The sequence below is a fragment of the Pleurodeles waltl genome, chromosome 5 (assembly GCF_031143425.1).
Source record: "Pleurodeles waltl isolate 20211129_DDA chromosome 5, aPleWal1.hap1.20221129, whole genome shotgun sequence".
Classification (NCBI taxonomy): domain Eukaryota; kingdom Metazoa; phylum Chordata; class Amphibia; order Caudata; family Salamandridae; genus Pleurodeles; species Pleurodeles waltl.
The window spans coordinates 1,632,241,965-1,632,267,841 of record NC_090444.1 but is presented as its reverse complement, the minus strand read 5'-3'; the positions used below and the strand labels follow the sequence as shown (position 1 = coordinate 1,632,267,841).

Below are 25,877 nucleotides of genomic sequence, written 5' to 3'. Positions count from 1 at the left end.
CAATACGGACTTCTGGCCCCTGCCCCCAACTAAGTCCCCATACCTACAAGTTGCACTTGATCCACGTTGCTAGTGGCTGTCTTGCTAGAGCAAAGTTATTTTCAAAGTCAATAAAGAGAAAGGCACTGGGCCCAGCTGTGCGATGCTGATACGCATAGGCCAGGTTTACTCTGCTTATACATTGTCTGGTACTAAACTGAGATATGAAGCTGCAGTGATCCGGGTGGACCAAGGCTTGCAGGACTTTGTGGAGCCTGTTGGCCAACACCTTGGCATACAGTTTAAGCTCACTGTAGATCAGGGAAATGGGTTGAAATGAGGAGCACTTCTTAGGACACTGCCGCTCCTTATGCAAGACCACACTGTTGGCCAAATCTAATGGAAATAATCCTCAAATGCATTAGCGGATGCTTCTGCTTCTGTAACTGTTGATGATGACTGTTCCATAATCTCCAGGACCGCCCATTGATCGCCCCATGGGTCGCCAACGAGTAGATCAGTTTACTCGACTTGCCCCCTCATTTGTAAACCCTGCTAGTTAGTGCCAGCCAGCACTGACAAGCCTCCTCAAGATAGAGTTCACACAGTTTCGCCCTATCATCCGCCACCTTGTGACTTTTGACCTTGTCCATCCCCGACCCTCGTTCCAAGCAAGCAATACCGGCATCTAACTCCATCATTTTCTACTGTTTCTGCCTATCCTGCTCCCTTAGGTGGGATCAGCAATCCCTCACTTGCAAGCCTTCCCTGCCTCTCACAGAACCCCTGGAGATTCCACAGACCCCTTTAGTTTCAGAAATACTTTCAGTTCCCGTACTTGTGCATAACCTTCATGTCGGTGAGGCACCAGGCGTTCAGTCGTCAAAGTTCCATGGGCCACCAAAGTGTGGGTGTACTGCAGAGCCATTGGATTCCATATAGGCCATGCATCGCAGAGGCCAAGACTGGCGGCCCATGTAGCCAACCCTGACTTCCCTCTCCACCCACCCTTCACTCAGCTGCGCAGTCAACTTGCACTGCAATTAAATTCTTATGACCTTATTCATGAAAAAAATGTACATCTCTGCCTGGACATACTTTTGGGTTTTATTTTTTAAGTCACAAACGTTCCAGAGGTACGTCTGAGAAGTTGCACCAGAATCAGGTGTCCAGGCATCATGCTGGAACGTTCACTGACAAATTCCACAGGCTCTATTCCAGAAGCCTTCAATCTGTGGGGTGCGACCCCCATGGGGGCCATGGAGTCATGGGAGTTAGGGGGGCACACATTTCCTAGCCTCACTTCTACTTTGAATCCAAAATGACTAGTTTTGGAATAAAGAGGACCGTCCTGGGATGGTTAATTCCAATAGTTTAAAACACTTCAGGTGAATTGTCATTCAGTCAGTCTCCTGCTCAGTGAAAACGAGAGAGGGACAGACAGCTAAACAAGCTTTCTTGCAAGGGTGCCTACTTGCCTGAAAGAAATACAAATGTGTGCTGTTAATCTGCAAATGTAAAGGGTAATCTGCAAATATAAAATATGCTTGGTAGCCTGTACTGGCTTTAATTGATGAATCACTGGAAGCTTTGTGATGACAAAGATTTATTATTTTTGAGTGGTGGTTAAAAGAGTTAACAACTGAGCTGTGAAATGTGTGCTTTTGATTGTAATTGTATTTACATAGTGCTTTACTACCCCTGAGGAGGTGTTGAAGGATCAGTTATGTAAAATAATTGTATCACGTACGGTCTGGGTATTATTAAAATCTATATTTTGGAAGCACCATTGTAAAAAGTTTTGCACTTTTTGAGGTAATCTATTTTATACTGTGTGTAATGCAAATTTAAATAATACACACATTTACAGTGCATTCTGTCACAGGCTGTGACCTCGTAGCGCTGAAAATACACAAGTCACTATTCTCCACTGTACCAACCAAGATTTAATTATGTGGCTGTTTGGTGACACACAGACCTCTGCAGTGTATTAACTAATAGTTTGAAGACATCTGCTCTATTCCCACAGTGCTTAATTCAACCTGATGTAGAATTGGGCAGTGGGACTTTGAAGCCTGATGTGCAAATGCACATGTTTTTATTCTGTGCAGGGAAACATTTTCAGAATTCTGTTACTCACAGTGAAGCCAGTGGACAGATAGACAGAATTTAATAAAAAAACAGAAGGTCTTGGTTAACACCACAACCAATTATGGACCCAATTCTTAAAGTCAGTAACAAAAGTGTAACTATGGTATATGACCTTACATTAGTGCAGAATTACAACTTCCATGAATTCACAAGAATTTATAGAAGTAGGCCAGGAAATTGTGCCCCTAGAAAATTTGTGAACTGCATTTTAGTATGAGCAAATACGCATGTGCAGATCTGCTCAAGCGAAAATCTGTTGAGCATTTACAACTTCACTTTCCCTCCAACCACATTTTTTCCCCAACCTTGGAAGAGGTTTTACTTCTGCTGTTATCAGTACATTTTCAACCTTTCTCATTATTGGAAAAAAATAAAGAGCTGGTGAAAATCCCTAAAACATGAAAGTTTGTAGGTTTGCCCAGACTCAAAAGGGCATTCTAACCCTGGAAATATTGCTTACTGCTACTTCCAGCCCCAGTATGTAGATCTGCAGAAAAGTGGCAAAATAAGGGAATTGCTAGTATTCAAACCCTGCTATGTTATGAGCCCTGGCATAATCAGAGAGACTATTATAAGAGCTCTCATATAATGAGATTGCTACCATAATTTGTCGCCGCATTAGGTGGTAGCAAAGGGGCAAGTGTACTTTTTTACAGGACAAGCAGATTTGTAAAGCAACCTGTCCCACAGACAAGTAGATATTTTATTAAATTCCACAACCCCGCTCAATTTCAGCTCTTTCATGCCCTCTATGGCCAGGTAGCGGACTCTGCACAGCACACCAAATTCTAAATCTGTTTACAACTAATTATCAGGGATAGTGGCATGTGTTTTCAATATTGTAACATAGCAGCAACACACTAATATTACTGCAAATAATCTCTGTGACACCTTCCCATTTCTCAGGTCCTGGTATGAGCAAAAAAAAAATTGTTTTATGGATGTTTCATCAAACATAAACGCATCATTTCTCTGCAAGATGTCTGTGCTAGACTCACTTGCACCACCCACATTAAAAGTAAATTAAAATAAAATGGTATTTAAAACAATCTGCTTAAGAATTGTTCAATGTCATCAGGGCAAGACTTTCTGCAGAAGAGATTTGGCTCTGCCAGAGGGACCCTTGAAATTCTGGGGCTCTTGGCTAGATCCCACTTTGCCCAATCCTTAAAACATCATTGAGGGACTTGGCTCAGCCTTGGACCGTGGTTTTAGTTGCTGCCAAAAGCCTAGATGGTTTGGAAGTGAGTCTTGATCTCTTGTCCTAGGCAATCTGAATATTGGTTATTGGCTAAGGACCATGCATTACGCTGCTAGGTTAGCCCTCGGGCTGCTGCTATGTCCCTATGTGCATAAGAACTGGGGAGTGATTAGAGATACCATGCAGGAATAATTCCACTGTTGGGTGGAGGACGTCAGTGGCTTGGAGCAACAGCAAGTCAATGCAAGAAAGTGTTTTGTGGGTCACAGATGTGTATATTTTGTTCATGTGGGTGCCATTCTCTTCACACATTGCAGAGCCTAGGGAGGCTACCCAGGAACCCAGCAACATTAAACTGCCTATTCGGTGTGTCATGGGGGCCTGTGGTGGTTGTGATTAGGTTGGGGACCTTGTTGAAGACCCCTGTCCCCCATGATGGTCATCCATTTAGAGCCTCAACAATAGCGCACATCAGTCTTTTAAGACCCCCCTTGAGTACTGTGGTGGGGAAATAAACACTGAGGAAATTGTAATAGGAGCCCTCCAGAGTGCCTTCTATGCCCAAGAACCTTCCCAGTGGGTCAACATATGTCTTTGTGAGTGCCATGGAAAAGTACCTGTGAAAGAGTAATGCCACAACTCTCATGCCTCTAAAGAATCCTGCATAGAACACTTGGTCATGGCTAAAGCAGTGTAAAAAGTGGAATTGAGTACCCATTAAGTTGGTCTTGTGCAGCATTAGGACAGCTATACGTTTCTTCTTTGCGTATCGAAGGATGGCTGACCTTTTTATGCAGTCTAGGAGATCAGTGATGTTTCATAAGACTGTGAAAAAGTTAGTTTGGCAATTTGCCTAGGCCTTTAGTGTCACTGGATAATCTCAAAGGAAGTGGGCGGAACCTCGGCCGACGTTGCGTTGTCACAAAGCAAGGCGGGCGGATTCCGTCTGGAAGGGGAAAAAAGACCAAAGAAGAAAAATGGCAAGAGCGAAGGTAAAGATATGGCTGCCATACGCAAGAAACAGGTGATCGTTGGGGGTTGGGCCTGTGGAAAAACTTGCCTGCTCATCGTCTTTAGCAAAGACCAGTTCCCAGAAGTTTATGTCCCCACCATCTTTGAAAACTGTGTGGCAGACATTGAGGTGGACAGTAAACAAGAAGAACTTGCACTTTGCGATATAGCTGGCCAAGGGGACTATGATCATTTGAGACCTCTCTCCTACCCTGACACAGATGTAATTCTAATGTGTTTCTCAGTTGACAGCCCAGGCAGCTTAGAAAACATCCCTGAAAAGTAGACTCCTGAAGTCAAGCACTTTTGCCCCAATATGCCTATTATCATTGTGGGAAACAAGAAGAACCTGCGGAACGATGAGCACACATGCAGGGAGCTGGCAAAAATGAAACAGGAGCCTGTTAAGGGTGGGATACGACCAACCGTATTAGCTCCTTTGGCTACCTGGAGTGCTCTGCAAGACAGAGGATGGTGTGAGAGAGGTGTTTGAGATGGCTACTAGAGCTGCCCTGCAGGCCAAGCGTGGGCGCAAAAAGAACACTTGCTAGCTGCTGTAAAAAAAGTAAGCTGATGAGAAATGAGCCATTCAGTCTACCAGCTCCTCTTTCCCTTTCTAAAGCGCCCACTCTTTCAGAAAGATAAATTTTCTCTCTTCTCACAATGAGTGCTTAGGGGAGGCCCGGATTAAGTGAACCATCAAAAGAACTTGAGACCAACAGGATGGCAACGACCGAGTGTCCGTGCCGATTGATTCCTTTTCCCAAAACCAACTTTTCTGTGTGATTTGGCCAATCAGGATTATTATTTATGAAGAGAGGAGTCTAATTTGGGGTGTTGTAGGGTTTTTATGTTTTTTTTCTTATGATTTATGTAAAATTGTCAACATCCCACAAGGCTTTTCCTCTTTCTGTGGTTAATTAGCCAGGCCTGTTTGTGTTTTTTTTTATTTTTGCCCTTTTTTTTTTTTTATAAACATAAGTTATGAAGAGAGAAATCCTTCTGTATAATTAGGGTAACGCACGGGGCTTGTCATGTAAAAATCAACTATCATGGGAGGGTTCTTGAAAAATGAAATCCAGCTTTCTCTCAAAACTTGATACCCATCACACATGCTGTAGAAATGGCACCACCAAAGCTGCACCCTTAAAGTTGAAGGGTTTTGTTTTCCCTTCCACCTGCCCCCTAAGAGTGCACACATTATATGGGAGACCAAAGGTCTTTTCTTCAGAAGTCAACACTGTGATCTCTGGTGATAAGTAATGTTTTCCTGTTGCCCCTGTTAACATCTCTTTCCCCCTCAACTGTGTACCCAAATCGGTTTATTGAATGTTTGCTGGCTATTCAACAACTTGGTTGGAAAAAGACATTGGCCCTTGGTAGCTGGACTGCAGCAACAAGAAAGTTCTTTGTTTATGCTAATAGCTAGATAGAACCAGCTGTGGGTTTGGACTACTTTTTCGAGTGTAATATTTGGCTCCAGTTTATGGCAGAATGAAAGAGGGAAAAGTGAGTGAGGGGTAATTAGAGAGAAGCCACAAAACATGTCCAACTGCGACCAGACTTTTGAAAGTCTTTTATATACTGTGTTCATTAAAAGATTGTAACTTTTCCCTGACTATTTTTCGACTGTAACAAAAGAATGTTTCTGTCTCTAGCTATGGAAAAGTTAACCATTACGACTTTGGGGGTTGTGGATCATAGATGTGGAGTGCTCTTTAGATTGATGACCGGGTTGCCATGGGACATGGAATGGGTACTGATAATATGCTGTGGGGCATATGTATCAAGGGTCTCCGGTTTGGGCTGGGTTATGGGTAACTTAATGCAAACCAAGTAAAACTTAAACTCCCTTCATCCCAAAATTCCCTCTTAAACGCATTTGTTGCCCACAAACTTCCTGAAAACTCAAAATTGTTTCTAGTGTGTGGGGGTCTCACTCTGTGACCTCTAGACTCTTAGGAGGGATAGAGTTGCATTTGCACCACAGGGCCCGAGGGGGATCAATATTTGCAGCTTGGCAGCTTGACCCAGTGATCCCGGAGTATGTGATATACAGAGTTTGTGGATTATCCCTTGCCCAGAGCACTGGATTCTGGCCCATTTGAGGGTTGGTCCACCTGAGATCACTGGGTGTTTCATCCAATCATCCTGGGTTAGAAGTCCGGCACCACATTCTGGCCTGTTCAGTTACCCTAGTTCCATTTCAGTTCCAGAGGTAAATTATGCAGCTGGCGAGACCTCGTCTTGCTCTCCAATTGAGGGCAGGCAGGATATGTTTGAATGAGGGTTCCCTTGCCTCTCCCACTTCCCCCTCTTGGTTCCAATATTATGGGTGAGATTCCTCCACTCTGCGGCCAAGTCCCAGGCCTTCTCTGAAGTACTGAAAGAGTGAGTTAGGAGTTGTCCAGTACCATCAGGGTGGCAGGAAACATCAACATTTATTGGAGATTTGTGGCTTTCAATATTTGTGTAAAATAAAATATGTTTTGATAAATAAAATGATACCAGAACGACTAAAATACAATTCGTAGAATTGGAGATATTAAATTTTAAACTTTTGAGTGAAAATAGTACCTTAAAACACAAAGTGCCAACTGTGTTTATCTGGTCGCACCGGTCTGGAACAAAGTCACAAATTCAGGCTGACTGGGATGAAGCACAGGCCAGATACAGGTACTGATTTAGTCTAGCTGAAAATTTTACCTTTAGTCTTTGGTGTGAGGCTTTGCATCATGTTCTGTTGGTTCAGATCAGGGGCTTTGAGGACTGCCATTTGAAGTCCTGTGTTGGGTTGCATCACGCTACATTGGTTACGGTCACAAGCTGCAAGTTTCTGCATTTTGAGGTGCTGCAACACACTGATTCCAGCCAAGTATCCTGGACCTGGGGGGCTCCACTTGGTGATCAGGACTCACGCTGGCTAAAGGCCAGCACCATAGCTTAGGCAGGTCCAGTGGAGCAGGTCAAGTCGGCAGTTCCAAGGAAGCCTCTGAAGCTTATGTTCCTGTAGCTCACAGAGGACGTCAGCCAGCTGTCCTCTAGAGGCACTGTAGGTAACCTGTGATGAAGGCTAGCAGGTCCAGTCTTCCTTCTCAGGCAGCAAGGCAGTCTTTCATTTGCAGGGCAGTGCTTCTTCTGAAACGTCCACAGGTCCAGGAGTGTTTTCAAGAGTGCTCTGGAGGTCCAACATATATATTTGGTGCCAACGTTTGTGTGGAGGGATTCCATGGCCTACCCCCACATCTTGTTCTGGAAAGTTCTTCCCCTGTCAAGACTCCAAACTGTCTCGGGTGTCTAAAGACAGGGCACGCCTGATGTCAGATTAATTTGTGTGTGCAGGAGGCAAAGCCTGTTGAGGTGTGAATGGGGGTGGATACAGCCCCTACCTACCCATCCTGCTTTGATGGCCCAACCTGTCCACATCTAAGTCCCCTTCTTTTTGTTACTATTTGGAAGCAAAACGGAAACCCCAGCAGCAGAGCCATTCACAATCTTGCGACACAGGCAGAGGCTATAAATGGTTGGGACAAGAAAATGCTAACTTCCTAAAAGTGGCATTTTCAGAATTCTAGCTGAAAATCTGACTTTACCATTGAAGAAGATTTTAAACTAAAATTCATTTGAGTGTAAACAGTATATTTCTACTTGCTCCCAATCCAAAGTTAGCACTTTATTAAATGTAATAAGGAAACCGATTAGTCAATGAGAGAGATAGCCCTTACAACAGTGAAAAACGACCTTGGGTGTTTTTCACTGCTAGGACATGTAAACTTAGATACAAGGTCCTGCTTTTTAAATACAGTGCACCATACTCTCTGACCCTTTAGGTCCTTCCTTAGTGGGTAACTTATAGGTATTAAAAAGGAAGTGTTTAGGCCTGGCAAAAGGTTTATTTTGCCAGGTCGAATTGGCAATTTAACACTGCACTACAGGTTGCAGTGCCAAGTCTGAGACATGTTTTAAAAGGCTACTTTCATGGGTGGCACAATGAGTGCTGCAGGCATTTAATTTACAGACCCTGGGTACACGTAGTACCATTTACTAGAGACTTAAAGTAAATTAAATGTGCCAAATAAGTGTTGGCCAATTTTACCAAGTTTGAAGGAAAGGGCACAAGCACTTTAGCACTGGTTAGCAGTCTTACAATGCATAGAGTCCTGAAGCAAACAAAAAGGAATTCAGCAAACAGGAGTAGTGCAGGCTAAACGTTTAGGGGGATACCATGCCAAGAATGTCAAGTCTAACCTGGTTCATTCTTCATTAAAGTGAATACGTTTTAGGGTTCAACTGTGTCATGTTATTTAGAGTTTCTAGTGAAATGCCTGTGAACAGGATGGTTTAACTTGGAAAGATGGCATGCAGTAGTAGCTAGGCCATACCTGAACTCCTTCATGGTGGTCATTATTCCCTATACTTCCTGCCCTGCCCTTGAAGCAATAACTATCTTATTGGATAGGGACTGCTATGTACTTCACTGCCTAATAGGGCTTTAGGTGTAGTGAATGAAAGTGGGTCCTCATTTTCGACGTCATCCAAAAGTTCCACCTGTACTGCCTCCCAAGGGGATCTTAAAACCCATGCAGCCTAGTAGGGTGATACCTAACCTGCTTGATGATGGTCGTTATTGCCTCAGCTAAGTACTTGATATATACCTACAATGCCTAATATGGGTGGTACATCCGTTGTCAATGTCCGCATTGGTCCTTCTGTGTATGTGTATGGCCATGCAGTTGTGCTAAATACACACAAAAAATTGGCTTTTTCCATTCCTGGTTTATTTTGTGTATTTTAATTACTATGCAGACCGTTGTTATTGCTTGAAATGTATTTGCGATCATGAGTATCAACACAGCATAAACACAGATGCACTTCTATTTTGTCCCGATACTTTCTCCTGTGATTTACCTGTATCAGACATTCACAGAAAAAGTGGGCTATTCTTTATTCTGAATCTGCTACTTAGCACGGATTGTGTCAGTTGGATTATTTAGTTGATTTAACTGGGTGTGTTTTAATTGTGCAAAGTAAATGAACATCATATCCCTTGTTTGCTCAAATGTGAGCATTTAGCGAGAACTACATAATTATCTGAGCATTTACATTTTATTGCAAGTAGATTAATTTTGTTTCATTTTTATAATCAAATACACATTTTATTGGATGATGCCTTAGAGAAATGCCATTTGGAACAGTTTTAATAAATTGAGGCAAAACTGTTTCCAATCCTAGCACATTTCCCCCAAGTCGACAGTCTTTGTTGGATAAATTTTATTTAAAAAGCAAATAATCACCGTTACGAAGTACGCTCATTTTGAAATTGCTTGCAGTCAAGATGTGTCCATTACATACTGAATATTTGAGGATTTCAGAGATAGTGATGGTCTCCAGCATCAGTTTAGCAGGATGGGGAACTGTAATGTATATTGGCTACTCTCTGCACTTGTAAACTGCTGAGTTTTAAGGTGAAACAGATGGCTTTTGTAACAGTGTCTGTGCAAGATCAGCAGTAAGTTAGTTTAAGAGCACTGTGCTAATTAAACATGCAGCAGAAAACAGAGTTCATTGGTCATGCTGACTGTTGGAAATGGCCCTTTTTGCAGGGTTATCCCCAAACTTTTTGCCTTGGTCCGTTTTTTGACTGTGTGCTGCATTTCATTTCTGCTGGCTTTAGGACTCTGGGCACTTTACCACTGTTGACCAGTGCTAAAGTGCAAGGGCACTCAATCAGTGACTTCCAAAGCACGGCTAATCACCCATAGGGTCTCAAGGCACTGTTTGTGGGCGTGCTGCTCAATTGAAGAGGCAGGTTTTGAGGTCCTTCCTGAACTGCTTCAGTGATACGGTCTGCCTGAGTTTGAGAGGTAGCGTGTATCATGTCCGGGCTGCAAGGTAGGAGAAGGATCTTCCTCCTGTTGTGCTTTTACGGATCTTGGGAACGGCTGCGAGAGCGAGCTGGGAAGAGCGGAGATGTCTGTTGGGTACGTAGAAGGCGAGGCTCTTGGTCAAAATTGCATTGGTAATTTTATATCCATGATTGGCATATTTGATTTACTAATAAGTCCCTAGTATAGTGCCCCAGGTGTGCCCAGGCCGTGTAAATCAAATGCTGCTAGTGATTGTGCCACCCACATGAGTAGCCGTGCAAACATGTCTCAGGCCTGCATTGCAGTGCCTGTGTGTGCAGTTTTACACTGCCATTTCGACCTGGCAAGTACACCCACTTGCCAGGCCCAAACCTTCCCTTTTACTACATGTAAGTCACCCATAAGGTAGGCCCAAGGCATCCTCATGGGCAAGGTGCAGTGTATTTTAAAGGTAGGACATGTTCTGGTGTGTTTTACTTGTTATGATAGTCCTTGCAATAGTGAAAAACAAATTTAGCAGTATTTCACTATCTCTACCACAGGGTAACATGAGGACTGCTTTGAAATATCGTTTAAGTGTAATTTCTCATTGGGAGCAGACAGATATGCAGAGTTTGGGGTCACTGAACTCCTAGTTTAAAAATACATCTTTGGTGAAGTTGTTTTTTAAATTGTAAGTTTGAAAATGACACTCTTAGAAAGTGGGAATTTTCTTGCTTAACCATTCTGTTCCTCTGTCTGTCTGTGGAATACAGGTCCGGGTCAGGATGACAGTTGGGCTGTTTGTGAATTGACTCAAGACAATCACACAAAGGGAGCTGAGGTGTGCCCTTGTTCTGCTCTTGCTTAAGCAAAGAGGAAACTAGGCCGAAAAATGCAGCACTCTTAGTAATGAATTTATTAAGGCTCTTCCCAGATATCAAATCAAAACACACAAATATATGAAAATAAGCATTTAACTCAAGTGACCTGCTGGATACATCGACCCCGCTTTGTCGTAAGGAACTGACGACTCGTCACCGACACCGCATTACCTCCTCTGCAACCATAAGGAACCTACGCCACACTTCCCCTGCCAAGCAGTAAGAAACCGAAGGCTCACCTCACCCGTAGCAGTAAGTAACCAACGCCACACCAGCTCCAGTGACGCTGTTAAGCCGAAACGCGTCAGGAAAGGAAAGAGTGCCAAGAAAACTGCTCTATTGATTACAATAAATGCCAGTACTTCATTGAGTTGGGCTTTGACAATTTTTCTTGTTTGTGATTTGAATTATGGGACACTCCTTCTGAGCAGTTATGTTCTTTTGAGTCTTCCTGTGTAATACTTAAATTCTGTGCATCGCACCAGTATCAGGGTGACATGTACCATCCTTGCCACATACATGACATCTTATGCTGCAGCGAGTGTACACCTTGTGCTGAGGCAGTATGTGTTACAAATCCCTCATAAATGCCATAGAAGACTACAAATTGTCCCCAAGTTTTGGAGGGCATTGGGATAATGTGAGAAAAGGCCTCTTTTTTCATGGTTAGCTCCCGCCTTTTGCCTGACATTTGATATGGTCTCAAAGTTGTTAGTGCCCATGGCCCGTGCTAACCAGGTTCCCTGGGCCAGATCTCTTTCCCAGAACTGTTGTGATGCATTGTACAATTGGCAACACCTTTAACTGCCATTATAAGTCCCTAGTAGATGGGATACTAAGGGCAGGTCCCTGAGGGAAGATTGTGCCACCCTCAAGGGCGATGCATCCAGATGCACCGAGCACTGCCATTGCAGGCTGAGTGTCCTGGGGCAAACCTAAAATGCAAACTCGACATGGCGCACAGTCTGTGTAGCCTGTCCACTTACACACTGCATGCAATATAGGTAAGTCACCCTTCTGGCAGGCCTTCTAGCCCTAAGGCAGGGTGCACTATACTGTACGTCTGGCCATAGATGCATGAGCAATATGCCCCAACTGTGTCCTTGCCAAACCTAGGACATAGTAAGTGAAGATAGCAGCCATTTAAATGCATGTGGAGGACACTGGTCAGTACGAGTTTCATAGCTACATGATGGTCACTCTGAACCCTGGTTTGTTTTGTATCAAACAACACAGAATAATAAATTCAGTCTGGTACCATTATTGGATTTATTTCACAATGTACCCGGGGTCCACCTTAGAGGTGACCCCTGCAAAGCTAACTAACCCTGGCATGGTTGCTGGCCAGTCACAACCGGCCTGCCACCACTAGACAAGATTCTGGAACCCTGGGGTGAGAGTTCCTGCTCTCTGGGTCCCAGAACAAGGCCCTTCCTGGGTGGAGGTGTCCAACCACCCTCCTCAGGAATGTGCACTGCCTTGCTGGTGAGCTTCAAAGGGCTTACAACCTTTGAAACTCGACCCCCAAGCCTGCTGCTAGCAGCAGATGGCCACCCCATCGCAAGCCCCCACTTTTGGCTGGAGCAGTGGCGGGAGAACACACAAAGGACAGGAGGAGTGGTCGGCCCCAGCTTGCACCACCCATAAATGTTGCATGTGAGGTGACTCCACCATTTTATTTTCCTCCATCGTGCATGGAAGGAAAATAGTCATTCAGGTGTAGGGAAGTGACCTCTGCCCACAGGAAGTGGTCACTTAGTGGGTATAGCCACCCCAAGGTAGATGACCAATCGGTCACTACTAGGTACTCCCCTAAATGCCCAATAAATACAATATTTAGTGGGCACCCCTAGATGACAGATTCAGATTCCAAGGACACCAAAAGACCAGCAACAAAGAAGACCCAAGGCTCAAGAACTGAACTCCTACTGTACCCAGAGAAAGGCGCCAAACCCTGCCTGCTATACACAGGACTCGACAGTCGGTGCTGAGGGATTGCTTGGGCACTGGATGGACTCTACAAACCCCCAGAGGACCTCCACTCTTCTAAAAGTTGCCAAAGGTCTCCCTTCTGAGTGAGGGTGTCACTCTCCTGCAACAAGGTCATAAAGCCCAGTGAAGTCCAGTTCACTGACCGGCTGCTGACCAAGGAATCGGACGTCGCAGCTGGACCAAATTGCACCCAATGGACCGTGAGTACAAAACCTGCAAGTGCTCCATGTTTGGTGGCACTGCGACCTGGAGTGGCTGAACTGTGCAATAGTGCCAGGTACTGGTCACTCAGTGTCGGACACCCAGAAGGACAGTCCTCTCCAGGCTGAAAAAGGACCAGAATGAAGCCCCAGTCAAGGGACTTCAGAAAACACCTGGCCCTCCCACCAGAGTGCCCCTGCTGACCTGCAAGCAACTTTCAAAGCGACTTACCCCCTGCTTCCAAGGGCACCTTTGTGCACAGCTCCTGGCTTAACGATTTGCTCTGTACCCAGCTGTCCTGTGCCCTGAACCGAAGATCCAACTACAATCTAAGGGTCCCCTTGTGACCTTGACACTTAATGGGACCCCCACGTACTCACCTTGAAGTCAACCTGTGCAGTGTTTTTCCAAGTGGTCCCCGGCAGTGGCCTTGTACCCCCTCCAAAGACTTTCTGCAGCTGCTCCTGCTGAAAATGGGAGCTGCCCAGACTTCTCCAGCTTGTCCACAGGGCCTACCGATGGCCTTGACCTACAACCGAGGGAAGACATTGGTAAACTCATTGCCTGATTTTATATGTATTTCCAAAGTATTCCTCCATTGATTTCTATGCTGTGTAATTGCACACACAACTGAGACATTTTCAAAATTTTGAAAATTCATTACTTAAAAAGTACTTACCTGATTTTGATGGTGTTGGTCTTAAAAAATGTATAAAAATCTGAAGTATTTTTGTAAATTGGTCTTGAGTTATTCGTTTGAGTGTGTGTTTTTATTTATTGATACTGTGAGTACAGCACACGCTTTGCACTTCTCGAAGATTAGCCTAACTGCTCAACCAAGCTACCATAAAAATTAGAGCATTAGGTGGTCTAGTTTTTACCTCTAAACCAATGTGTGGTTTCCCAGACCCTCTGCACAGTTTACGTTTTGCACACTGCATAGAGGGCCAGCCTCGTACAGATAAGAATCTGATGGCTCGAACCTTGGGGATTATTGAGTGGGGGAAGAGGAAGGGCTCGGAGTTCAGCAGTTTGCATCACCACACAAGCTCACACCCTAGCCCGGAGACATGGGATTGGTCCTGGAGATGGATTCTCTTAGAGTCCTAATTGTGCTGTCTGTATAGCAGAAGTTGTTTACACAACCAGACATGTTGGCCTGTAGATGCCGGCTAGGTAGTATGTTTTTTGCATTTCATACCCGTTTATTTGGCTGACACTTTTGTGTTTGTATTTATTCTTTCATGGTGTGTTCGTGTCCATCTTTTGGTGTAAAGATTTTGAATGGTGTGATATACTTATACTTAAAATGAAGGCACAATTGACAATAAATAAAAAGAACCATCTGTATTCATGTTGGAGCTTGTGGTGCTGCTTTTTGTCTCTTTAGTGCATTCTCCATTCTCTTCAATTACTTTTTGAATTATTAAGCCTTTTGCTTCATTGCTTCTAACGACAAATATTCTCTTTTATCTAGGATGGAGTATTTAAGATGAGCCTTTCACCTAATGGCTCTCTTTTGGCGGTCATTCATTTTTCAGGGAAGCTAACTGTATGGAGAGTTCCCTCTCTAAAGCTTGAAGCTTGTTGGGATCAAGTTGACCAGGTATGAAGAATCATATTGGCACAATCACAATTTGTCGTTTTTGTTGCCCGTATTCCATTTGAAGTGTATGTGTTTTGTCACGTTCAATTCAAAAACCTATTCCTTATGTTTATGATGCTTAACTTACAGTATGCTGTATGTCAGGTGCTTGCGGTCCTGTAATAATATGTTCTCTCCCTTTAACACTCCTGTTCTATTTTGTTGTGTATTTGTTCTATGACTGTGTCAGTGCTTTGTAAGGTTCTAGAGCCAGCTCTTGACAGTTGGTCACTGGCTTGGGACTTGACAGGGGGCTGCCTGCCGTCGTGGATCTTTATTTTGAATAAAGTGACTACACCGTTTTTCTTGGATTATATTCGGATTCTTTTATTACTTATTAACCTGGAGCCTTCAGTCTTTCCTACATTTTTGGTACCATAAGTGGGGTAACATCTATTGCGTGATCCACCGACCGCCTGCACTGCGTATTGCAGTTAGAAGAATTCTCCGCCGTACCTTGTTTGAAGATTGACCTACGCCCTGCGCTCTGTCTTCATATTCTTTGGGAGAAGAGTGTATTTTTTGAGAAGTAAGGAGAGATCGGGAAGCGCTCGAGCGTTTGGGTGATTAATTTTGAAGGCTCAGGCGCGAGTTCATTCCAGCGCGTGTACGTGCGTGTGTCTTGATGTTGCCTAGCGACTAGCGACGCTGTTTACCGGCTTGAGGACGCGTTCATTCGGGCGCGTGTAGGCGTGTGTGTGTCGGCTGTTGCCTAGCAACGAACAGCGCTGTTCCCGGGCCTGAGAACACGTTGTCAGACGTTGTTTGCTATCCCAAAGCAACGTCGTTTCCGGCACTGTGGATGCGCAGACGTTGCCTTCTTTGATCAAAGCAACTTTGTTTCCTGGCAAGAAGAAGAAGAAAAAAAAAACTCTAACTTCGGCATGGCAACATTTTTGACAACTTTCTGGTTTGTTTTGTAACACGGGCATATACCATCGGATTCTCATCATCTAGGAAGTTAGCGCTTCTATTTAATCATCTGGGAATTGCTGGTCAGCGCATATTTGACAATTTGCCCACTATTCAACCTCCTTCTGGTGACAATGTGATGTGGGATGTTTACATCGAAGGAAAGGAGAGGATCAATAAACAATTCTCTGATGACTCAAATGTTCTACTGGAGAGATTCAACTTTGCTATGTGCAGGCAATCTGCAGATGAATCTGTAGACTAATTTTTTGCTAATTTGCGTGTACTTGCAGTAAAATGTGATTTTGGCAATATTGTTGATATGTATATTAGAGATCAATTTGTGTTCTAATGCTATTCGAAGAAAATTCAAGAACGCCTACTTGCTTGTCGCAACCCATCCTTGGATGAAGTTGTGGATTTAGCTAAGGCGATTGAGAGATCAATTGTTTCATCCAAAGTTGTGTGTGGGCAGAATGTGGGGTGTGGACGTAATGATCATTTGAATATTAATCAAGTGGGAGATGAAACAACTGTAAGTTTTGTTAGAGAGAGACCAACTAAACAGAAGAAAATACCACCCCAGTACGGTAGAGTTTGCTTCCGTTGTGGTTCTCATAATCACTTGGGGAACAATCCTGTTTGTCCTGCCTTGGGAAAAAAAATTTGAAGTGTCACAAAATTGGCCATTTCCAAGCTGTTTGCAAACAAACAAATTCCTACTCGAATTCTGGGTCCAAAATGAGAATCAGTAATGTGTACACTGAGAATGCGGAGGAGGAAGCTTATTGTGCTAACAGACTATCTAATCTTGTTCTTACCGTGGATCTTCCTATTCAGTGCATAAGGGGTGTGGGTGAACATATCAAGGGTCCTATATGTGATGCAAAAGTAGATTCTAGGGTGTTACCTCTAATGGCTGACTCCGGTGCTCCCATCACTATTCTAGCAGACAAAACATTTTTTCAGTTATGGCCTGACACGAAGAAATTAGAAGAAGCTGATATTGCACCCAAAGCATTCGGAGGTCAAGACATTGATTTGTTGGGTTTTTTCTACGCTGAATTAGAAGTGATGGGAAGGTCTACGTTTACTAAAATCTACGTGGCTGTGAAGGGGAGGAACATATTAGGCTGGAAGGACTTAGCACGTCTAGGCATTATTCTGTGCCCAGGGCAGGAGAATCCTATTAAGTTAGGGGAGAGGCCATACATAAATGAAAGTGAGTCTGTGTTGCAAATCGTTCCTAATAACATTGTTCCAGAACATTATATTCGTAAGTTTCCCAACATTTTTGTTGACATAGTTGGGAATGTCAAAGGCTTTGAGCACACTATCAAACTTAAGGATGGTGCTGTTCCTGTCTCTCATAAAGTAAGACCAGTTCCGCTGTCTATCAGAAACCAACTTGGTAAGTTACTTAAAAAGTTAGTGACAGACAATATTATTTCTCCCACAAATGCCTCCGAGTGGGTTGCTCCGATTGTAGTTACTAAGAAAAGAAATGGAGATCTTAGGTTATGTGTAGACCTGAGATCTCTCAATAAAAATATTTTAGTGGATTGTCACCCCTTACCCCATATACAAGAACTAATTACCACAGTGGGTAATTCAAAGTTCTTCTCGACCATTGACTTACATTCGGCGTATCATCAGATTCCTCTTAGTAATGATTCCCAAGATCTAACCACTTTTGTGACTCCATTTGGTGCTTTTAAATTCCTCAGATTACCTTTTGGTCTTGCCTCAGCGGCGAGTGTCTTTCAAAAAATGAAGGACACATTGTTTGGACACATTAAAGGGGTTTGTGCATTCCAAGATGACATTCTAATTCACACGGCAACTATAGAAGAACATGAACATATTCTAAATGAAGTCTTTGGCATACTTCAAAATTATGGTTTGACTATTAAAACTGAAAAATGCAACTTTTTAGTTAGAAGTGTTGACTACCTTGGGCATTCTATATCTGCTGAGGGCATCAAACCTATGATGTGCAATCTGGAAGCTATTATGAAAGCCCCTTATCCGTCTAACAAAGACGAGTTACGTTCCTTTCTTGGACTGTGTGAATATTACTCCAGATTTGTTAATGGTTTTGCTATAATTGTCCAACTTCTTCGGTCACTACTGAAGAAGGGGTGCAAGTTTGTCTGGGGCAAGGAAGTCAATGATGCGTTCGAGAATATCAAGAAAATTGTTGCATCTGGCCCAAATTTGAAATCTTATATTCCCAACTGTAAATCCTTTATAACGGTTGATGCTAGCCTTAAGGGACTCGGAGCGGTGTTTGGACAGTTGCAGAATGGTCAAGAATGTACAATCGCTTTTGCCTCCAGGTCACTTTCTAGTGCTGAGAGTAACTACAGCACTATTGAAAGGGAAGCCTTAGCTTGTGTTTGGGCGGTTCAAAAAATCAAGACATATATTTGGGGAACTCATTTTGAGATTTTTACTGATCACAAGCTGTTTGTATTCCTATTGAGAGGCAATGGTCTTGGTAAGGCATCTGCTAGATTAGTGCGACTCCTGTCAAAATTGCAAGAGTATAATCTAGAGGTCAAGTACATTACTGGAGGGAAAAATGTGAGAGCGGATTGCTTATCAAGACTTCCTTTACCACACACTACTAGTGTTGCGGATGATCGAGATGTGGAGTGTGTGGTGGGAGTTCTAGACCTTGTTTCTGATTCGGATGGGTTGTTCACACGAGGACTGGGAGTTGGCCATGGCGAATGACGTGGTTCTTTCGCAAGTTCTTTATTATGTCAAGCATGGTTGGCCGAATAAAAAGAAATATAGTGGCGAAATGAATACATACAAGCAACTTGCTATGGAATTATCATGTGAGAATGGCTTTTGTATGAGGGGGTCTGTGTGCGTACCTCCAAATGATTTGAGAATACGATTAATTAAGATAGCACACGAGGGTCACCTTGGAGTTTCTGCCACTTGCAGAATGCTTAAAATGAAGTATTGGTGGCCCAATATGGATAAAGAAGTGGCTGAGTTTGTCAACTCTTGTTCTTCATGTGTGGTGTCTGACAAACACTGGAAAAGCAATATTAAACCCTTGCATACTGTTACTCCACCATCCAAGCCATGGGAGAAAATTGCGTTGTATTTTTCTGGTCCGTATTTGTTGTTGTCTAGAGATATGAGGTATCTTGTGGTTGCTGTTGACTACTTTTCAAAGTGGATATATTATTCATTTGTAGCGAGCACAGATACTGAATCTGCAATTAAATTTTTAGCCAATTTGTTTGATTTGGAAGGTGCCCCATCAGTGATAATGACTGATAATGGTGTACATTTCACTTCTAAGAAAATGGCAGATTTTGTAGGAAAATTCAATATCAAACATCTGCAGGTTGCTTTGTACAGTCCTGCCTCGAATGGTTTGGTGGAGAGAGCCAATAGAATTTTGAAGGAAGGTATTCAGACAGCTGTAGCTAGTAATTGCGATGTTAGAGACTTCCTCAAAGAAAAAATGTGGGCCTATCTAAATACACCTCACTCTACCACTGGGGTTTCACCTTTTTGTCTCCTCCAAGGTAGAGAGTCAAAATCCAAGCTTTTACCTACTTGGTTAGCTAATTCGCTCATGGATGATTTTAATAAGTCTAATGTAGCCATAAGTGATGCAAGGAAATCGGGTATTGGAGAAACAATTGATGCAAAAGATAAATTATGATAAAAGACATAAAGCCAAGGACAGGGAGATAAACGTCCTTGATTGGGTTCTGATAAGAAAACCTCAGAGAGTTGCAAAAGGGGAATCGAAATATTCTCTACCAGTGCAGGTATTGAAAGTGACAAAAGCCTCTGTTTTGTTGGAGGGCAAGGGGTGGTGGAACCGTAACAGTGTTATTCCCATCACTAACAGACAGGCACAGATATTCAAAGAAGTATATTTGGATAGGAGTGATGATATTGATGATATTGTTTCCAACGGTTTGATGTATCATGATGTTCCTGCATCTTCTCCTACAAGTGGAGGTACTCCTATGTGTTTCAGAGATTTTGATGATGGACTACAAAATGAAGTAGTGGACGTTACAAGAACAGAAACTTGTATGTTGCCTAATGAAATGACCTCACGGGGTACCAACGCAAAAAATTCAAATTTTGGTAATTCATCTGTGCTGAAGTATAGTCGTAGCAATAGAGCAATCAAAATGCCGTCCAGGTTTGATGATTATATAATTGACTAATGTTAAAGTTGGTTTGTTTTGTTTTATTTTATTTGTTTTGTTAAAGGGGGAAGATGATGTAATAATATGTTCTCTCCCTTTAACACTCCTGTTCTATTTTGTTGTGTATTTGTTCTATGACTGCGTCAGTGCTTTGTAAGGTTCTAGAGCCAGCTCTTGACAGTTGGTCACTGGCTTGGGACTTGACAGGGTGCTGCCTGCCGTCGTGGATCTTTATTTTGAATAAAGTGACTACACCGTTTTTCTTGGATTATATTCGGATTCTTTTATTACTTATTAACCTGGAGCCTTCAGTCTTTCCTACAGGTCCTTACTTCTCTTTCACGAGAAAGGCTTAACGAGCTTGCTTACAATGCTTAAGTGTGTGTCATGAATGTGGCAGTCGTGCGTGTTGTTTTGATGTATATATCTGTGTATATGTTGAATGTTTGAGTATGTATATATGTCTGTGGCATTAAAAGTATCTCTATAGTAAAAAGCTACAATGGACGGGGGACTAGTTAAACCAAGATGTTGGCAGTAGGGGACTGGATGGAAGAGATGACTGACACGACTGATATCAGTGCGTAATTGCGGAGACGGCAATTACCCCGTGCATATTTGAAATGGCAACCATGCTTCTTTCCAGAGCAGTCTAACTCAACCGTGAGACCTTACATTATACCTTTTCATCAACATATTCCCACTAATTACTCGTATTATGCCTCTTCTCGGGCTAGTGACTGGATCTCAAGGTTGTAAGCTATACCCTCTCACCAGCACCAAATGGAACTCTTGCAGGGCTTACCATAGACTGGAATAACATGACCGTATATATAGTAAAAGGTGTTGATAAAACCGGTGCTGACATTCGTACTTATTCTAGTGCTTCATAGACACCGAGGTCCCGAGTTTGCTCAGTGTTCTTTGCCATTTTCCTCATTAACCCTAAAACACTTTTGGGGCCCAGGTCATCGTGGGATGGAATTCCAAACTTTTGTTTAACTTTATTTGTCATTTTGTTAATTATACTCTTGCACTGAGCATTGGAATTCAGACAATACACCATATTCCTGTTACACATAGTGCATGATAGAGTCCACCACAATAATCATATTTTAAGGTAATACTTTTTCACCCATCAAATGCTCAATTAGAATTGTAGATCTTCTAACAAAAGCATCAATCAGTCAACTGGTGTTTGTCTCAAAGTTATGTCGTCTGTAGGTCGGGTGCATGCCGTATGCATTTGAGCCTAACTGTCAATTGAGTTGATACAAAAGGTTGCATCATAAATCCAATACTTAACTGTGATGGTAGGACCGCTTAGCCAAGCCACAGTGACTCTCAGTTTAGCCAGCAAGAGCATCAGAGACGCAAGCCTACGTTCCGGCTTACTAAAGTCTGCTGTGGTCTCAAAAGAACCATTAAGGGGTTAATTGCTTAGGGTGACCCAAGATATCTGTCAATTTGACTTCTACTTCAAGCCACAACCTGTGTACTACTGGGCAAGTGTAGGTAATCCTCAGGATTTGTTAAGTTTTTTGGGCTCTGCACACATGCGTAAAATGTACACATCAATTCAGTAGTATGGCACAATCAGTTGAGGAACCTGAAGTTTAAAAGCTTATGTCTGTAGTTCAAAGAAATCAGCTTTACCTGGGTACAGCAATACAATCATGTTTTTTCGGGATCGCATGTCCAAGGTCACATTCCCATAATCGTTTAGAGGGATGGTCAGTGATATCTCCAAGTTCTCCACACTTTGCATAAAGTTTAAACACTCAGCCAGTAACCAATTTTGCACTGACAATAAGTGCAGGATGGGTATCCGGGATGGGAGTGGGGGAGGGAATTCTCTTGCAATGGCGGGAAATGCTGCTCTACCAGCACGTTTAAGGCATAGATATTTGATCACGTCCAGGATAGAGATAGCTTACCCATTTGTATATTATTGAATTGTAATGAATTGTTCCTGAGTAAACAGATATCCCACCCCTGTGAACTCTCACCTGTGTATTGCTGAAACCACTCCCTTCTCCGGCGCTTGGGGTAACATGGGGTTGTAAGCAAGTTGCAGGGCCGAGGTGTATAGTAGGGTCATGGCCGACCCTCGGGCAAGCACCCACTGCGTGCATGATGTTGCATGTATGGTCGGAAGGCCAAACCTTGTATGTCCCCCACAGGGAGTTATCTAAATCCACAACTCTTTCCAAGGACAATATTTATTCCTTCAATGTCTAGCCTCTTTCTAGGATTGCTATCAAGGAGCTGGAATGCCTTAACTATCAAGTTTTTCTGGTTAAGTTCATTTTAAATGTGTCCTGTTACCCAGTGGAAAATTCACAGTAACTGTGTTTTTTCGTGGTAAGCATTTCGCTATAGCCGGCAGCAGTGGTGTAGCAGGGCCCGCAGCGGGACCTAAGTCATTCAATAAAAGTGGACCCAGTCCCCTAGCTTGATAGTTTAAAAAAAAAAAAAAAAAAGTCCCCTAGCTTGATAGTTAACAAAAAAAATATATTGGATGAATGGGCACGTCACAGCCACGGACCCCGATGCCACTGCACCCGCCACACTATTGATAGCTTTGCATTGCTGTCAGATCTGTTTGGGGCTGGTATAAGGGACCAGGCACAAAACCCCACATTTTTGTGTTGAATGGCCTGTGGGAAACTTGAGGCTTCGCCTTGGTATCTGGTGTGCAGCCATCTGCCTCTTTTTTCTTGGTTGTATGCTGATTGGTCAGATGCTTGCAGAGGTGGTTGTGTCTGCTAGGACATGCTGCTACATTTCCAAATGAAATGTAAAACAGCTGAACATTCACTGTTGGTTTAGAACATGTTACTTCACATTTGGTACAGCTGATAATCACGATAGACACCGCTGTTAATTTCTCATTGTGTCCTGGTAGTTACAAGGAACCTATTTACACCTCGGGTGGGGTGCTAATTACAGTGCGAATTAATGACCCCTTTTCCTATCATCATTGCTGAGGTATGACTTGAGATTGTTTCCATAAAGGGACTGTAAAGCGCGTGATGTGGGATCTGCTTTGAAAGTGTCCCACGAGTAACATTGACTTTAATATTCATGAGTCTTTGTGGCGGACTTTTGTTTTAACTATGCTCTATGGCTCTCTTGGGTTGTTGTAGCTTGTACGCGGGTGAAAGAGCCATTATACACCGCCTTACTTTCTGTGCCACTCTTACAGGGTGACAAGAGGTGGCTCTCTGGTTTGGAAGGACACCTAGTAATATCATCATACATCTGGACTCCTGTTATAAATTTGCCTCTGAGAAAGTACTTTTGGCTTAGGCATTAGGCTGAATGTTGTGGGTTCCAACTGAAAGCCATGAGTGCCAGAGCAAAGGATTTCAGAATATCCACTGAAATAAATACTTTGCCACTGAATCGAATGGGAATGGTTTGCATGTTTGTTGGACAGCCCTGCTGAATGCAGATGTAATCATTGTCCGTTGATATGAATGTGTATACGTTTTGTTCACTTTCCATAGCCAAAATTTGATATATGTATATTTTTCACTTTCGCTAGCCAAAATTTGATGAGATCAACCCAAATTGGAGAACCTCAATCGAGAAGAGAAAGAAAATGAAAGGTATGTACCTTAAGGTCGCATTGCATTTTTTAATGTAATGGGTAATTATGGGGTAATAAGTTGTGGAAACCGGACATCCTTGTCGGTAACAACAGCTTCTGTGTAGGAAGCAGATGAGCACCTCCGATGAAAGATATTTTTTGCTATTATCTAGGGGAGACTACCCTCCTGCTCCCTATTTTCGCATCAGGCGGGGGGTGGGTTGCTGGAGGGGCACCGGTGCTTCCCACCGGGACACCAGCACCCCGTTTGGGCAGAGAACTTAACTCCACAGAATGCTTCCTGAGCAGGCCAGAAATGTTTGTTTTTTGCCCACAACAGGAGGATTCTGGTCGGTTGCCCAGCTCCCAGCTCACCACCAAGGATGCTATTTATTTCATTTCTTTCACATAGTTTAACAAACTCCGCTTGTGTCCCTGCAGAAAAGGAATCCTTGTACCCACTCATCGATGTGAACTGGTGGGCAGATAATGCTGTGATCCTGGCTCGCTGCTCCGGTGCCTTAACCGTCTCTTCGGTGAAAACCCTGAAGAACCTGCTAGGAAAGTCCTGCGAATGGTTCGAGCCTGCCACGCAGGTCACCGCTGCCCACGAGGGGGGATTTCTGAGTTTGGAGGTAACCGCATTTTACCAATGCATCTAGTAGCTTCATCGTTGATGTGTAGTCGAACTTGCACTTCTTGTTGCAATGTGGAAGCAATATAGTTTGTATTTTAATTAATGTTCAGTTCATCTAAAAAGTGTTATTTGTCTCCAGAACCGGGAAATGTTAATGAAAAGCCTGGGGAGTGTTTTCACACTATCCACATCTATTTCTTAATATAACTTTAGTTTGCTTTGTTTACCTTTCACTCATAGACTGTGATTTCACAGATTAATAATTTAAATTAGATCGAAGGAATGTTACTTTTGCAAACAGATTTCAGAAATGTCAGAGATTTCCCTTGAGTCTTGTGCCACCTTTTCAATATTTTGTTAGAAATTTTGATTTTAACAAATATGCGTCCAACAAAGTCGTGTTTTTCCAATTATTGGTAGTCAGAACCTAAGTGTGGTCTTCTCTCAAGGCATCTCTTTCAAAATATTATGCAGCAGCAGCTCTCCCTAATAGCGGGGGAGTGTCACCCCACTGTTCAGCGCCAGAAAATGAAAAATAAAATGATAATAAACCAATTTTACTGTCATTTTATTTTTTATTCCCTGGCTGAGCCGATGCTGCAAGCGTAGGGCGGGGCTGGGCCATTCTCCATGGACAGCAAGGGGGGAGGAGCAGTGGGCACCGTAAGTGCGCATGTCAGTTTGGCCAGCCATGTTAGGATGGCCAAACCGACATGTGCATTTAAATTTCTCCAAGCCAGTTGTGTTGCATAGTCAGGTGGAGAAGAGGCACAGACTCACTGTCCCTGAGCGAGCATTAAACATGCCCGCTTTGGCCAATGCCAGCGTCTGGATTGGGTGGGGAGTCTGGGAGCCTGTGCTATGTGGCCACTGGGAGCAGGGGAGCACCGAGGCAGCTGGCAGCAGGAACGGGAGCTGCAGCGGGAGGTAAGTGCGTTTTTTCAATTATTATTTCCCCCAGCGCTGCCTGACTACTTTCTTTTGCCAGCAGCCGCCACTGATATTATGCACAAGTACGTCTGCAGGTGCCATTGCATTACCCATTTCCTAAAATGTTTCAAGGAGTACAGTGATTTTGAGTTGGACAGCGGGTCATCGGCAATTGTGGGAACTGTGGATTGCTCTGGTGCATGCCTGAGAAGCCAAATTTGCATGCAGAGGGGGTGGGGCAGAGGGTAAAGCCACCCAGCAGTGTTCATTCTAAATTTAGCATTTGCAGTAGGTGTGTAACCCCTGCTGGGTCACCAAGCATACACTCTGTGAGCTCTCCACATCATCAGGACTTTGGCTGCAGTTTACAGTCGTAAAGATTGCTGAGGTTATGGAGTCCTGGTAATACATATAAAGAGAGGACAAAATCGAGGTGAACTTGGAAGGGAGGGAACGGTATCCAGGTGCTAGAATAGGAGGGCGTGTCAATAGGTGCAAAAGGCTTAATGGGCATTTTTTAAAATGAATTTGGCAAATATGTGTGCATCTAATTGATGGTCTATTTAGTGCCGAAGCTGCTGCTTTATCTGAGTGTGATGATTTGCTTATTTATCCTATGCATTCCTTTGTCTCTTATTATTAAGTTAATATTTTATGTAATAAGTGGGCATTCAGGGCTTTTTGGTGTGCAAGGGGT

At 43.3% G+C, this 25,877-nt stretch overlaps 1 protein-coding gene and 1 pseudogene across 2 annotated transcripts in view; both read left to right on the top strand.

Moving 5' to 3' along the window:
* NBAS (NBAS subunit of NRZ tethering complex) overlaps positions 1–25,877 on the top strand; it is a 1,762,396-nt gene that overhangs the window by 326,423 nt on the left and 1,410,096 nt on the right. For both annotated transcript variants that reach the window (XM_069235962.1, XM_069235961.1), the window contains exons 12-14: positions 14,743–14,871; positions 23,569–23,632; positions 24,055–24,248. In XM_069235962.1, coding sequence (XP_069092063.1) covers positions 14,743–14,871; positions 23,569–23,632; positions 24,055–24,248 — 387 coding nt within the window. The remainder of the gene's footprint in view (positions 1–14,742; positions 14,872–23,568; positions 23,633–24,054; positions 24,249–25,877) is intronic.
* Positions 4,332–4,948, top strand: LOC138297419 (rho-related GTP-binding protein RhoA-B pseudogene; annotated as a pseudogene).